Below are 15,808 nucleotides of genomic sequence, written 5' to 3' on the forward strand. Positions count from 1 at the left end.
AGCAGAGAATACCAGAAAGATGTTTAACCTGTGTTTTATTGACTATGCAAAGGCATTCAACTGTGTGGATCATAACAAATTATGGATAACATTATGAAGAATGGGAATTCCAGAACACTTAATTGTACTCATGATGAACCTGTAAGCATAGATCAAGAGGCAGTTGTTCGAACAGAACAAGTGGATACTGAGTAGTTTAAAGTGAGGAAAGGTGCGTCAAGGTTGTGTCCTTTCACCACATCTATTCAATCTGTATGCTGAGCAAATAATCTGAGAAGCTGGACTATACAAAGAAGAATACGGTATCAGGATTGGAGGGAGACTCATGAACAACCCGTGTTATGCAGATGACACAACCTTGCTTGCTGAAAGTGAAGAGGATCTGAAGCACTTACTGATGAAGATCAAAGACTACAGCCTTTAGTATGGATTACGCCTCAACATAAAGAAAACAAAAATCCTCACAACTGAATCAGTAAGCAACATCATGATAAATGGAGAAAAGATTGAAGCTGTCAAGGATTTCATTTTATTTGGATCCACAATCAACACTCATTGGAACAGCAGTAGAGAAATCAAAAGACGCATTGCATTGGGCAAATCTGCTGCAAAAGACCTCTTTAAAGTGTTAAAAAGCAAAGATGTCACCTGGAAGGCTAAGGTGTGCCTGACCCAAGCTACAGTATTTTCAGTTGCCTCGTATACACATGATAGCTGGACAATGAATGAATAAGGAAGACCGAAGAAGAACTGACGCCTTTGAATTGTGGCTTTGGTGAAGAATATTGAATATACCACGGACTGCCAAAAGAATGAACAAATCTGTCTTGGAAGAAGTGCAACCAGAATGTTCCTTAGAAGCAAGGATGGTGAGACTTCGTCTCACATACTTTGGACATGTTATCCGGAGGGATCAATCCCTGGAGAAGGACATCATGCTTGGTAAAGTAGAGGGTCAGCGAAAACAAGGAAGACCCTCAATGAGATGGACTGACATAGTGGCTGTAACAATGGGCTCATGCATAACAGTAATTTTGAGGATGGCGCAGGACCAGGTAGTGTTTCATTCTCATAGGGTCACTATGAGTTGAAACTGACTCGACGGCACCTAACAACAACAACATGAATGAATCACATAAACTGCCAATACGATTATCTTATCACTATGTTTATTTATCATATACAATTGAAAAATGAATAATATATGTTTGGAGCCCTGGTGGCACGATGGTTAAGAGCTGGGCTGCCAACCAAAAGGTCGGCAGTACAAATCCACCAGCTGCTCCTTGGAAACCCTATGGGGCAGCTCTACTCTAGTCCTACAGGGTCACTGACTCAACAGCACATAACAACAACGTCTGTAAGAATAGAATTATAAATGAAAAAAGCAAAAACCCACAATAACATACTTCTCAGAAATCCAGAGGCTATAGGTTACATAATACTTATGATACAGGAAAAGATGATACTAAAGGAAGAACACCATTCCATTTAGTAATTTTCTCTTCACCACCAATGGGATATGTGCAGGAGAAGAAATGAAGAGAAGACAGACTCCCTTTAGCCTCTCTTGCCATCTCCACTTCAGCTCCTGGAGCCTATTCTCTCAGAATTAACAGAGACTTAATGGGGATGTGGGGGTGAGGGGTGCGGCTGTCACCTGCTATCTGGTCTCCTCTAGCCATCCACCAAGTCACGGAATTGACTCTCTGTCTGCTCCTCACAAGGCCCTTCAAAGTTTGGACAATGATCTGGTCAGATAAGTCTCCTAAGCTCAATACTCCTTACCTTCTGAACAGGTTGTGGGTGGTTACATAAGTTACATACTTATGATTTGCAAATGACACAACCTTGCTTGCTGAAAGAGAAGAGGACTTGAAGCACTTACTGATGAAAACTACAGCCTTCAGTATAGATTACACCTCAACATAAAACAAAAATCCTCTCAACTGCATCAATAAGCAACAACTTGATAAACAGGGAAAATATTGAAGTTGTCAAGGATTTCATTTTACTTGGATTCGCAATCAACACCCATAGAAGCAGCAGTCAAGAAATCAAACAATGTATTGCGTTGGGCATATCAGCTGCAAAAGACCTCTTTAAAATGTTAAAAAGCAAAGATATCACTTTGAGGACTAAGGTGTGCCTGACCCAAGCCATGGTATTTTCAATCACCTCATATGCATGTGAAAGCTGGACAATGAATGAGGAAGACTGAAGAAGAACTAATGCATTTGAATTATGGTGTTGGTGAAGAATACTGAATATACCACAGACTGCTAGAAGAATGAACAAATCTGTCTTGGAAGAGGTACAGCCAGAATGCTCCTTAAAAGCGAGGATGGCAAGACTTCATCTCATGTACTTTGGACATGTTATCAGGAGGGACTAGGCCCTGGAGAAGGACATCGTACTTGGTAAAGTAGATGGTCAGCAAAAAAGAGGAAGACCCTCAAAAAGATAGACTGACACAGTGACTGCAACAATGGGCTCAAACATAGCAACGACTGTGAGGACCTGGCAGTATTTCGTTCTGTTGTACATAGGGTTGCTATGAATTGGAACTGACTTGACGGCACCTATCAACAACAACAACGTAAGTGAAGTGGCATCAATGGGGGTGAGGAAGTAAGGCGGAGGAGTGAGGAGAGCATAGAAGAATTAGAGAAAGCAGGCATCTGGCCTGCGTTTAAGCCCAGAGAAAGCTACCAATTTAGATATTTTTTGCATTTGATAATTGATCTTTGCCTACTTGATATCAGTTGTAACACTGCACAAAGCTAGAATTTTCCCCTCAATAATAAATGCATTTGTAGGAAACAAAAGTGAGAAAAAAATTGCTCTTTAAATGCTTATTTTGTTTTTGTTTTTTTAAAAAATTATTTTAATGGTTAGAAACTCCAAAACTGGAAGTGGCCTAATCCTTTTCAGACCCCTTGGAGAAAAAAAAAAAAATTCTGTTACAGATTTCTGCAGTCAAAAAATAAGTGGAATGGAATACTTAAGATTTCCAGGGCTCTGGGTAGAGATCCCCACCGGATATCTGTGCAAAAGGCTATCGATGAGATGTTAAGATTGGATGTAAGTAATGTATTCATAAGAACTACTGATCACTATATCACTGCTGTTATGTGCTGCCGATTGATTCAGACTCATAGAGACCCTAAAGGACAGAGTACAACTGCTCCACAGGGTTTCCAAGTCTGTAATCTCTAATCTCTACAGAAGCAGATTGCCACATCTTTCTCCCGCAGAGCAGCTGGTGGGTTTGAACTGCTGACCTCTTTTGGTTAGCAGCTGAGCACTTCACCACTGTACCACCAGGGCTCCTTACTATATCACTCTACTGGGAGGTGAGCTCTAAGAGGGCAAACAATTTTGTTTTGTCATTGGTATGTTAGTGGCAGAACAGTGCATGGAACATAGTAGGCATTTAATATCTATCTCTGAGTGTATGAATGAATTGTATAGCTAAAAACAGAAGTTTTCTTTTATAAATCTTTGTGAGTTGCTCCTTTTTTAGATAGTAACAAAGAACATTCTACAGTTGAAATTTAAAATTAACTTTAATTTAAAAATAATTTTTCAAACCAAGAAATTATTCTCATTCAAAATATAGTTTTCCTTTAGCTCAGCATCTCCACTTCTATATCGGGTTTTCAAGTACTTATAAAAATACCATGGGGTGGCATACAAAACATCACAAAGACATTTCTAGATTTTTTTTTGGTCAAATTTTTACTATATTTATAGAAAACCTCCCTTAAAAGAGGGGCCCCTTGTTTGAGGGCTGGACTCTGTCCTGATCCAGCTACACTCCTTGCGGTGGGGTGAAGAGACTCAGGACCCAGGGATGTGCCTACCTGGACCCACACTCCAATTCTTCCAGGGCCTCTGGTCTGTCCCCCAGAGGGGACGGGCAGCTGGAGTGCCTGCATCTCGGTGGACTGTGGTTGGGTGTCCTCAGGAGTGGATATGGTGAGACAAAGGGCCAGGCTGGGGTCTGATGAGACCAGCTCTCCCTGCGCTGTCACTCACTAGTGCAGGGCTCTGAGGAGTCCAAGGATCCTAAATAGAAACCTTAGGGTATATCTGCCAAGATAGAAAGTTTGTTAGCTTGATTTGTAACTTTTAAATATTTAGGTACATGTTACATGGACCTCTATTTTCACTCTTGACAGGCCCTGCAAACATTAGAGACAAGTGTCTGTGTACATAAAAATCTGTGGGTACTTTGTTTTGTATTTGTTTACTTAAAATCTGTACTTGAAATCTCTGCGTTAGGATCCTGAGATTTCAGTTATAAAACCAGCATTTAGTTTGAATAGCTTATATTGACAATTTATCGGGGAGGAAAAATAAGTTTTATCATAAATAACCATTAACAGAATTTACTAAAAAGATGCCACAAATAAGCATGGAAACCTCATCAGGTCACAGGTGACTTCACAGAGTGTGACTTAGCTCTACTTTGAAAAAGAGGAGCACCACATTCTAGGCAAAGGTATGGACAGACCTAGTACAAAAGGCATCCAGGCTGGAACAAATAAGTACTGGAGGGGATCGTGAGTAAAACAACGTGACTGGAGTCAACGTTTCCTACGTGGAAAATAAAAAGTTTTAATGTTCAACATGGTCCATGGCAAGAATATGGCTTGAGTATCTCTACACTGACCTTTATACTGCTTCATCCATGGAGTAAATCAAATGACATATTAAACTCGTTAATGAGTATGCCAGTTATTGAAATTATCTACCAATATTCTGGTTATCTTCCTTCCAAGAATATGATAAGACTGTACTTACCTCTCTTATGGAATTAGATGTGGCTCTGTGGCTAGTTCTGTTGTTTTAACTGTGGTTTAGACTCTTTTTATAACACCTTTATTGGGATATAATTCACATACATAGGATTCACCCTTTAAAGTGCACAATTCAGTGGACTTCAGTATATTCGCAGAGTGTGTAACCATCACCACTATCTAACTTTTGGGCATTGTTGTCACCTCTAAAATAAACCCCAGACCTATCAGCAATGTGTAACTAGGTTCAAACCAACTCAAAAGTACCTCAGAAGACAGGCCTGGTGATCTGCTTCCAAAAGGTCACACCCTTGAAAACCCTACAGAGCACAGTTCTACTCTGAAGCACAGAGGTTGCCATTAGTTGGAATCAACCCAATGGCAGCTGGTTTATAAGTATATTATCTGTACTTCTCTCATGGAATTTAGCACTTTTTAACTTGTAATTTGTGTTGTACATGTCTTAAAAAATCCCACTGCCATCAAGTTGATTTCGACTCATAGCAACCCTAAAGGAGAGAGAAGAACTGCTCCACAGGGTTTCGGAGGCTGTAATCTTTACAGAAGCCGACTGCCACATCTTTCTCCCACAGATTGGCTAGTGGGTTCGAAAGGCCAACCTTTCATTTAGCAGCTGAGTGCTTAACCACTGCACCACCAGGGCTCCTCTGCACATGTCTTATATGGTTTATACTCCTTATCAGACTGTAAGTCCCTTATAAGGACTCAGGTACATATCTGACTCATCTTTTTATTTTCCCACAGTGCTTCTTTGCAGTGCTTTACAAGAAATACTTGTTGAACAAAGTTAAAAATGTCATAAAAATTATAATTTAAAATCTTTGATGTCACTTATTTTATCATTATTATTTACTTCTCTTTTTTAAAGATTGCAGAGAAAATTCTTATTAATTGAAGTTGGTGTTTTTGGCTTTAGTATATATTATGGAAATGAATAAATGTTTCAAACCAATAATAGAGCTCCAGACCTTAACCCTGAGCCTATCTAAAAGGTGAAATTACCAATATCTTGTAAGAGCACATTAGACAACCCTGAGTTTTTTCCTACAATATTATTTTTACAAGCTCCAATGACACATAAAGAAGTTTCATTTAATTCATTGTTATGGTTGATTCAATATTTATTAATCCCATTGTAGGGAGTTAGAATTTATTTACACAAGGGGGAAGTATTCCAGAAAAATTAAAACTGAAAACACAATACAGATATCAAACAAAGATTAGAGAGTTTTGAGCAAGAATTTAATTTACTTCCTAAGAAGCAAGTGTGCTTTGCCTATTCTCTGTTTAGAAGTGAATTCTATATATGATACACTTCCTCTGCCCGTATACATATATATGCACTGACATTCAAACATGGTCACAACTTCAGATAAATAGTTATAAAATAGACATCAGGATTTAGTTATCAAGAGTGTGTCAAGACACTTCTATACAACTTTTTTGATAGATGAGATATCAAGATTCAAGGGTTTATACATTGTAAACAAGCATTTTAAATAAATTTTGGTATTTACTAACTTAAGTACTCAAGGACTTGGTTTGAAGAATCCAACAGACTGAAAGTCTGTTTGTCAAGAGTACCATGATCTTCTATCAATGGAGAGACTTTGGCATTTCTATATTCTAATAGTTCACGGTCCTTGGTTGATGTCAGTAATTCATTATCAACTACAGCAATAGTTGCATCTTCTACCAGAATATTTGCTTGGTATGCTCCAACTGGAATTTCAGGCAACCTGATGTAGTCATGATCTGCTACTATTGAACCTTGTAAGAGATAAAGACTGTCTGAAAGAAGAAACATCGTAAGTTTGCTTTTTAGAATGGTAATTAAACATCATTTTAAAATTGAACAATGTTACATGAGGAACAAAACTCCAAGTAATAAAAATTAACTATCAGGATTAACTTTTGGGAGGTTCTCTTGTCTACTAAATAAATACACATGTGAAAGAATGAATACAATATATAATTTTGACAGTTCTTACATACTGAATGCAAGAAAGATCAAGGATTTTAAAACAGCTAGATTTTCCTGCTTCCTTGACCTGTCTTCGGTAGGTGGGGGCAAGGAAGGAAGTGGGACAATTATGGTACAGATTTTTAAAAATTGTAGAACTATATTTGTCTTTGAAAACTGTTGATAATATCCTTAATATGCTTCTGTAAAGAATTTCTGGGTGAATTAATGGGATCATGGAAGATATTTTAACAAACAGAATTGTTACAATATGAAGTCATAAACTAATACAAAGAAAAAGTTCCTAGAATCAGGTTCACATGAATAGGAATGTGTAAACAGGGAGGCTGTAATGAAGTAGCTTCAAAGCTTAGCTCATTTAAGTCTGACTTAATACCAAAATAATCAGGAAATTAATTTAGGTCTAAATAAAAAATCTCTACCAAAGTACAGACAAGGAATCATCCTTGCCAGCATTTTATTTTGAGCAATTTATCATCTCCATTAGGGAAAGAAAATGTTCAAAATGAATGTTAAATTGATGGCTAAGCAGGAGAATCTTTATATATGAAGGTTAATGGATATTGTTACACTATGACATTTGTTGATGAAAGCATCATTTGTTTTGACCAGACAGAATAAATTAAGTTTTTAGTTTCTTTAAAACTGAGTTATTTTCAAGACATTTCAGAAAGATGTTATCAGCAGTTTTGACATACTTTTCCTTACATAATTTAAAGGGGCAAAAAATTAGATTAAAAAACCAGAAAACCAAACCTGCTGCTGTCCAGTTGATTCTGACTCATAGTGACCCTATAGGACAGAGTAGAACTGCCCCACAGGGTTTCCAAGGGGCAGCTGGTGGATTTGAACTGCTGACCTTTTGGTTAGCAGCTAATAATAAGACATTTAAATTTCCCAAAGGAGAAAAATAAATTAAAATCAAAGTATCTCAAAAGTCTGAGTGATCTGATTTATTTCTTCACATACAAAGAAAAGCACAAGGTTTCAAAACACTTAATTTTCTTATTCTGAAGAAAGATAACTAGACTAATCCTATAAATGGCCCGATAATCCTAAAACTATTAGAATGTGTCGCCATACTAGTACATCCTTTCCTGTGATAAAATGACAACCTTATAACTAAAATTGGATACTGTATCATTATCATTATAACAGATAACCAATTCTAACTAATAACATACATAACCAAGAGGCCAAAAGAAAGGTTTTTGCATGAACTATATTAATAATAAAGTCAAGATCATGGGCTTGATACCATAGGGACTAAGTTTTGCTTTATTTCAAAAATGTAGATCACACTTGTGGTAGGCAGTATAATGGCCCCCAAAAGATGTCCATGTACTAATTAATCCCTGGAACCTGTGAATATGTTACTAAGGTAAGGCAAAGGGGAGTTAAGGTAACAGATGGAATTAAGGTTGCTAATCAGCTGACCTTAAAACAGGGAGATCTTTCTGGTTTATCCTAGTGGGCCCACTGTAATCACAAAAGTCCTTCAATGTGCAAAAGGGAGGCAGAAGAGGAAGTCAAGAGTGATGCAATGTGTGAAGGACTCAATCCACCATTGCTGGCTTTGAAAATGGAGAAAGAGGGCCATGTGTCAACCAATGTGGGCAGCCTCTAGAAGCTGGAAAAGGCAAGGAAACTGGTTCTCCTCTAGAGCCTCTAGAAAGAAACACAGCTCTGCCAATGCTTGATTTTAGGTCACTGGGACCTGTACTGGTCTTCTAACCTACGGAAGTATAAGATAATAAATCTATGTTGTTTTAAGCCATCAGATTTGTGGCAATTTGGTACGGCAGCAATAGGAAACTAATACAATAATAAAAGCTATTCTACAATTGAGGACTTTCAACTGTGAAGGACAATCAGACTAAAACTTTTTGGTGAGGCAGAAACAAATCTATCACAATATTCTCCACCCAAAAAATGAAACAAAGAAAACTACTCAAAATCTATGTCTGCTGGAACAGTGGGTCAATAACATCATTTTCTCATTCAAAGAGGGCCATCATGATCACTAAGAGACACTGTGGTATGTCATAAGATTTCTTGTTGTCATTATTTTAATAAAAATTACTCAGAAAAGTTGCATGGCATGGAATCAGACAAAACGACAAACAAGCCTTCTTAAAATAGCAATAAAAACATTTTAGACCTAGTACTGAATGTGCTCCCTTTGCATTATGTTCTAGATAAGAATGGATAAGAAGCTGGCAACAGAAGCATGTCTGCTTTACACAATGAGACTTTAATGCAGCTACGAAATCTCAAGGTTGGTAAGAGCAGAGACAATAAGTACAGACAGACAAATTCATAGTTCTTTTGGATAGAGCTCACCCAAATTTACATCAAATAACAAATTGGATGATTATTCAAAGACATTTTGTTTGCTTGAAATTCAGCTCACAGACTCTTTAAAATTGAGATGAAGAGTTTCAGGAAAGTAAATGATACTGAGGAAAAAAATGTCACTTATTTTGAATTTCTGCAAGTAAGAGAAATACACACACACAAAAGAACCAAATAGTGATCAAAAATCAGATTCTAGGATAGCCTGGTCATACTTCCTTCGGTTAACAAGAAGAAAGAAAACTGTTTCACCTATTAATCTCAGGTTTCTTATGTGTACACCAGTACTAATGCTGCCAAAGTCCTTATATTACTGGAAAAAACATCTGCAGCAAATTTAAGTATGGGGCAAAAATTATACTGCCTCTGTTTAGAAACTGTTCTATCCAACTGGGTTCTGAAATATTCAGGAGAAGCAAAACGTACGGCCTCCTTTCTAAAAAAGTTTTTGGCAAGAGCAAACTGCAAAATGTTGAGACACATCATGATACAGCAACATTTTAAACGTGAAATTTATATTAAGGAAGGCTAACACATTGGAAAGAAGCAAGTCCTATTGCCAAAGATTAAGAGAAAAATCATGCTGAAAAACAGAACATGTACCTGTATAATATATATTTTTTTATACTTAATTTGCAGATGGGAGAGACCATAAAAGGTAGCTCAGAACCGAGAAGAGTTACAAGGAATGAAAGAGCTTATCTTCTAACAAAGAAAATGAAGGTACTTGAGAGTTTTAAGAATTACAAGCTGTTGAAGATGTGTTTTCTGGCTAGAGCAATTGGGTCTGTCACAAGCAGAAGAATAGGTACTAAGAGCTTTTAACACAAGAATTGTGGCCTAGATCAAAAGCAGAGTTACACTATTACTGAGCCGCCTCTGAAGTCATCATACCCTAAAAATGGCATAGGGTAAGTGAAGGTTATTTGTCGTTGCTGTTGTTGTTATTACTTACTTAAGCCTGTTAAAAAACTGAAGTTGTTTATATTATTTTAAACTATACTATATTTTCCATCAAATGTTCTTGTTAGTTGCTGTCAAGTAGGCTCTGACACACGGTGACTGTATATGTAACAGAACATAATGCTGGCTGGTCCTACACCATCTCCAAGCTCTTTGTTATGTTTGAGTCTACTGTTGAAGCTACTGTGTCAATCCATCTCACTGAGGGTTTCCCTCGTTTTCGCTGACCCTCCACATCAAATGTTGCTCATATTCAAATAGTACTGATGCTTTATCTTTCTTTTTACAACAGACAAAATAAAACAATCCCAATAAAGTAGGCCTTAATCTGAAAGCCATGGCAAAAATGTTATTTAGTTCTAGTCAGTGAAAGCAAGGATTAGAGAGATCAGGGTGTCGTGACTGTTCCGAATCAGTCACATTTTGGGGAAAGTATAACACTGTTTTAAGGAGACCTGGTGGCATAATGGTTAAGTGCTCGGCTGCTAACTGAAAGGTTGGCAGTTCGAACCCACCCAGCAACTCTGCAGGAGAAAGACTTGGCGATCTGCTCCCATAAAGGTTACAGCCTAGAAAACCCTATGGGCAGTCCTACTCTGTCACATGGGGTCGCCGTAAGTCAAAAATTGAAGTGGCAGAATCTAACATTAACATCATTTGGGGACCTATCACCTCCTTAACAGCACCTTGTAACATTCTGAGCATACCCCACCCCACACCCTCACCTGACCCCACCCATGGCCTGACTATGATGCTACATTAAAAATTAATCATATTTCTTTAGTTTCCCAAACTGAATTCCACAGAGTATGTTTTTGGTATTACATATCTTAGTTGCTGTTTTTTTAATGCCACTAAAATGAGGTACAAAGTAACTAAACGAACATTATAAAAGCAAAAACAGAGAAGACATGATCCTTTCTTCTGTGACACAGATTCTATATCTCCCACATACACTGTGAAAGTGCACTAGAAATCAAAATAAAATCTCTCACAAGCCTGACAGTTCCAGTACATACATTCTAAAAAAAAAAAAAGACTACCTGGGATATCTACAACTATACCAAAATCTCTAAATGTAAGAAAAGAAGACTCAACCAAAAGGAAAAAAAAAAAAAAAAAAGTTTCTTGTATTTTAACTTCTCTCCTCATTCAGAGAAAGTAAAATTGTAGAGAAATGATTGATACTTACCTTGTTCAGTGGATTCTCTTACATAGGGCTTAAGGTGAGACATTTTGATAGGTCTTTTAAGTCTAGCTCCAGTGTTGTCTCTCAGGATAGCACACCCACTTTCTGTAATATAGTCTATGACACAAGGGCCAACCCATTCGGACTGGAAACGGCCATCCTTCCACCAATTTTTCCTTTGTCTTAAAACTTCATGACCCACTTTTAGATGAAATGGATTCAACTGCTTTGGTTTCTTTTTAACAATGATCTTGCTTTTACTTACTTCATTAAAATTGTTGTTCTGCATCTACAAGTACCAGAAAAAAAAAAAAAAGAACAGAGTGATGATAAAGAGCTATAATTTATTGAACGCAGATAATATTATAACAAAAAGATTATTGAGATGCTAGTAAATGGTAGGCATTTAATTCTTAAAACAATATTTCCAAGTTGGTATTATTCCCTCTACTTTACATATAAAGTAACTGAAGTAGAGACAGGTTAAGTAATTTGTCTAAGTCAAACAAATGGAAAGCAGTAAGACTAGGGATTTGAATCTATCTCTAATTGATTTCAAAATCCATTGTTTTCCCACTGTTGTCTCTCAGATTGACAGCTAATAAGCATACTGTTTAATCAAGACAAGTAGATTTGGCAGGAAAATTTTATCTTAAGGGTATATAATGTGTTTATGGATCCTGAAAATTTAAAAAATAAATGATCACTTCAGTTTTTTTCTATTAAATAAAATCACCTGGTCTGCTGAAGTTGTCTTATTTGCCATTATTTTATCAGCTTCTTTAATGGCATCTAGAATTTTGGAAAACATACTTGTATTACCACCATCCACTTCATGAAGACTATCTGAAGTCTCAGGCATGTAAGGATTTCGATTAAACATTTGAAAATATGGTGTATTTTTAGCAGACTCCTGTTTTAAGGAAAACAAACAGCAAATATTTATCTAGCCAAGAAATAAGCAGTCATAACTTAAAAGTATAGAATTATAAAAAAGCACATACCAAGTGAATTATATTGAAGGCAAATGAAACAGCCGACAGATGATCATCCCAGTTGTTTGGGTGGTCAGCACAGTATTTGGACAGAAACATTTTGATTGTGCTAGGTGTACTTTCAGTGGGATCAACAGTTTGAGAGGCATGAGAAATTACAATTTGCTTTGTGCCAAACAATCCATACAGCTCTACATTGATCTAAAAAACATATTAAAACAAAGCTGACTTCTAAAAATCTGTATTTTGTTTTTCCACTGAGTTAAAAAAAAAAGCTTCAAAAGAATCTGAATCTTGCCTTTTTCATTGACCCTTTTCACAACTCTTCTGAGGATTAAATGAGTTAATGTTTATAAAGCATGAAAACCAGTTCTTGGCAGGCAGGAGGCACTTTATAACTCTTAATTGCTATTATTATTGTTGTTATATTATTATGTTCAGGGACTAAAAGAAGTCAGAGTTTAGAAAACTTATAACATTAAGCCTGGTAAGTGTAAAATAATATTTTTTTCCTACTTTACTCCTTCTTATTTTTTTAACTGGATAAACCATTGGCAGATTTACTGTTTTTTAAAGAAGAATATTATATTTCTTGTTGCTTAATTATAAGCAGACAAACAGTGTCAGAGTAACTAAAAAGGCAAAGCTAGTAAATGGGGAAAAAACAACAAAATACAACTGCATTTTTCAAGCTTGCTTGCAGGTAGGCATGGTCATACAACACAGTTCTGGTAAAAAAAAAAAAATAAGTGGAAGTTATAGGGCAGACTCAGCTGGTGCTTTTTTTTTTTTTTTTTGGCACATTGCCCTTCCCCTTCTTTCTGCCTAAAATGTAGAAAAAGAGCTCTGGCTTGTCCTGTGAGCAAAAGATTTAAGGTGACACCTCAAAGATGGTGGAACAGAAAGCTAGCAACATGGGTTCCTAAGGAGAGCTACCCTTCCAACCCTGGACCACCCAGACTTCTTTTACATGAGTACAAAATAAACTCTTAAGAGAGTTTACATTTTGAGGAGGGCGAAGTTCTCTGTTCCTTGCAGGTTAATATAATTTCTAGCTGATATACGTACTCATTCAGGCTGCCTCCTTTTAATTAAAAAATAATTTAAAAACAATCCCAGAGAATAGGTATCATTTGGGTCAGCTTCAATCTGAGGTTCTGATCAATGATTTTAAATGGCTGACCTTTGGAAAGGAATTCATCTTCTTTGTTCAAGAGGTTGCCTAGGAATGATGCAGTGAATACATTTGTGAGACGCTATCTTGATATTGTTACCCCATCAGTCTTCTTTTTTAACTCCATTAAAGCAGACATTCCATCAGTGGTTACAATTAGTTTTTCATAAGACTTTTTTTTTTAAGTTGAAGTAATTTTCCATTGCAAATGTTTATTCTCCTTCCTTCAGAGCTTTACAAAAACTTGTGTATTTCATTGAAACAATTTCGCAAAGACCCTAAGCTGAGATATATCAGAAACATATTTTCATCCAATTGTATAATAAACCTCCCACATTGTATACCATTTTCAACACTTCAGCAGCTTTCTATGTTATTATTTGCTGACAAAAGAATACATTTTGTCACCATTATGCTTTCTGTGTAATATGAGCCATTTTAATCACAGCAAAAAGAACAAGTTTCCCCAATCATATGTGACTTTTTGTTTTCTGTTAAGAAACTTCACAAAAGAGGCTTATAAATATTATTAAGTTTAGTAAAATTTTCTAAAGTCCTGGACTGAGTGTCATATGGCTTTAAACATGACTGGGAAAAGTTGCTGGCTAATCATAATGGCATCATACTGTCATTAGTTAATATCTTGGAGACTATGCACTTAGGGTAAGGCTCTTCATTAATAAAAGTTGAAGTCAGTCAATATTTCAAATAGTCTTCTTGATAATTTTGAATTCTGGTGGCCAATTTACTATCAGATCTGATTAGTTCATATCTGTTGTCATCTCATTAACATGTCTGACAAAGAGCTAGTACTAGGAGTTAAGCAGAAGTCTCAGCTCTATCATTTTCTTGTGGTTGATGGGTTTTTGTATTTTTAGTATTATCTTGCTTCATTGCAAGAACCTTTAGCTACCTGGTCATTCTGTGGTAAGCAGTGTGGTGAAAATTAGATAATACCATTCATAAATTCAATTAATGACTGAAAGCTGAAAGCAAAAGGATGCAGTGAGGGAACCACCGTAGAGTTCCACATGTTGTGGATTCTCACTTTTCTCTCAGGATCTCTCACATACCATGCTGACGCTGATCATCTGACTTGTTAATTAAAGATGCTAATATCAACCTGTACACATTATTAGTAAAGTTTCATTTCTTTTTTATTTTTAGATAAAAAAGAAATATAAACAGAAGTTGTAATATTGTATTCCCACAAACTGATGCACTGGATTGTCTTACATACCCCAATTTGCAGACCACTGCTTTGTCAGTCAGGGTAGGCTAAATTATGTTGCAGCTATAAAACAATCCCAAGTCTTGGCAAGTTAACAAGACAGTTTTATTTCTTGCTCATGCAAAGCCTGCTTCAGGTATGGGTGTCTCTCCAATGCAACTGTCCTCCACTAGGTGGCTCAGGAATGCTGGCTTAGACAAGTCCCACCATTTTATAGTGTTGCCAGAGCCCTAGTGGTGCAGTGGTTAAGAGCTTGGCTGCTCACTTAAAGGTCAGCAGCTGGAATCTACCAACTGCTCCTTGGAAACTCTTTGTTCTACTCTGTCCCATAGGGTTGCTATGGTAGGAATTGACTTAATGGCAACGGGTTTCCCTTTTTTTTTTATCTGTAATACTGAATTATCCAGAGAAAGATTAAGACTGGGAGACTGAAGAATTGAGCATGAGCTTTTCACTGCCTCAAGCTGAAAATGACACACAAAAGGCTAGAAGTACGGTATCCAGGTCTGGAAGGCTAGAACTAGATATTGCTGAGCACTATAATTTGTACCACAAATGTAACAGATATTTTAATCACTCAAAATAATAAATGTAACACAATGATAACACATATAAACTGGAAAATTAAGAAAAAAATCTATAATCTCATCACTTTTAAATGAGCATAACGCTCAAGACATACCTTTTTTACTAGCGACGCTAAACTATTCCTTAGTTTTAAGAAGACTTCATGGGATACTTTTGTTTAAAGTTTAAAGATTACCTCAGGGCAATAGTTTCAGGCGTTCATCCAGCCTCCATGGCTCCTGAAAGCCTGGAGTCCATGAGAATCTGAAATTCTCTTCTGCATTTCCCACTTTTGGTGAGAATTGTTCTACAGAATCTTTGATCAAATGTTGAGTAATGTTAGCCAGGCATCATCCAGTTCTTCTCTCACGGCAAAGGAGGCAACAGTTCATGGAAGCAATTAGCCACACATTCTATATCCTCCTATTCCTAACTCTCCATCTTCCTCTGTTGCTCCAGGTGAAGAGACCAATTGTTGTGCCTTGGATGGCTGCTTGCTAGTTTTTAAGACCCCAGGCATTACG

The 15,808-nt window shown here is 36.8% G+C and overlaps 2 protein-coding genes across 4 annotated transcripts in view; one reads left to right on the plus strand and one right to left on the minus strand.

The window, feature by feature from the left end:
- The window catches only part of PAM (peptidylglycine alpha-amidating monooxygenase), a 358,633-nt gene extending 348,847 nt beyond the window's left edge, over window positions 1–9,786 (plus strand). For both annotated transcript variants that reach the window (XM_023730155.1, XM_023730160.1), the window contains one exon: window positions 9,009–9,786. In XM_023730155.1, coding sequence (XP_023585923.1) covers window positions 9,009–9,022 — 14 coding nt within the window. In that variant the 3' untranslated portion in view covers window positions 9,023–9,786. The remainder of the gene's footprint in view (window positions 1–9,008) is intronic.
- The window catches only part of GIN1 (gypsy retrotransposon integrase 1), a 28,250-nt gene continuing 16,323 nt past the window's right edge, over window positions 3,882–15,808 (minus strand). The window contains exons 4-7 of one of the 2 annotated variants that reach the window (XM_023730161.1): window positions 12,322–12,513; window positions 12,054–12,230; window positions 11,321–11,606; window positions 3,882–6,617 (exon numbers count right to left, since the gene is read on the minus strand). In XM_023730161.1, coding sequence (XP_023585929.1) covers window positions 6,343–6,617; window positions 11,321–11,606; window positions 12,054–12,230; window positions 12,322–12,513 — 930 coding nt within the window. In that variant the 3' untranslated portion in view covers window positions 3,882–6,342. The remainder of the gene's footprint in view (window positions 6,618–11,320; window positions 11,607–12,053; window positions 12,231–12,321; window positions 12,514–15,808) is intronic. The other variant, XM_004375057.3, reaches the window with a different exon arrangement.

This window comes from Trichechus manatus, unplaced genomic scaffold (assembly GCF_000243295.1).
Source record: "Trichechus manatus latirostris isolate Lorelei unplaced genomic scaffold, TriManLat1.0 scaffold00032, whole genome shotgun sequence".
In the NCBI taxonomy this organism is placed as follows: domain Eukaryota; kingdom Metazoa; phylum Chordata; class Mammalia; order Sirenia; family Trichechidae; genus Trichechus; species Trichechus manatus.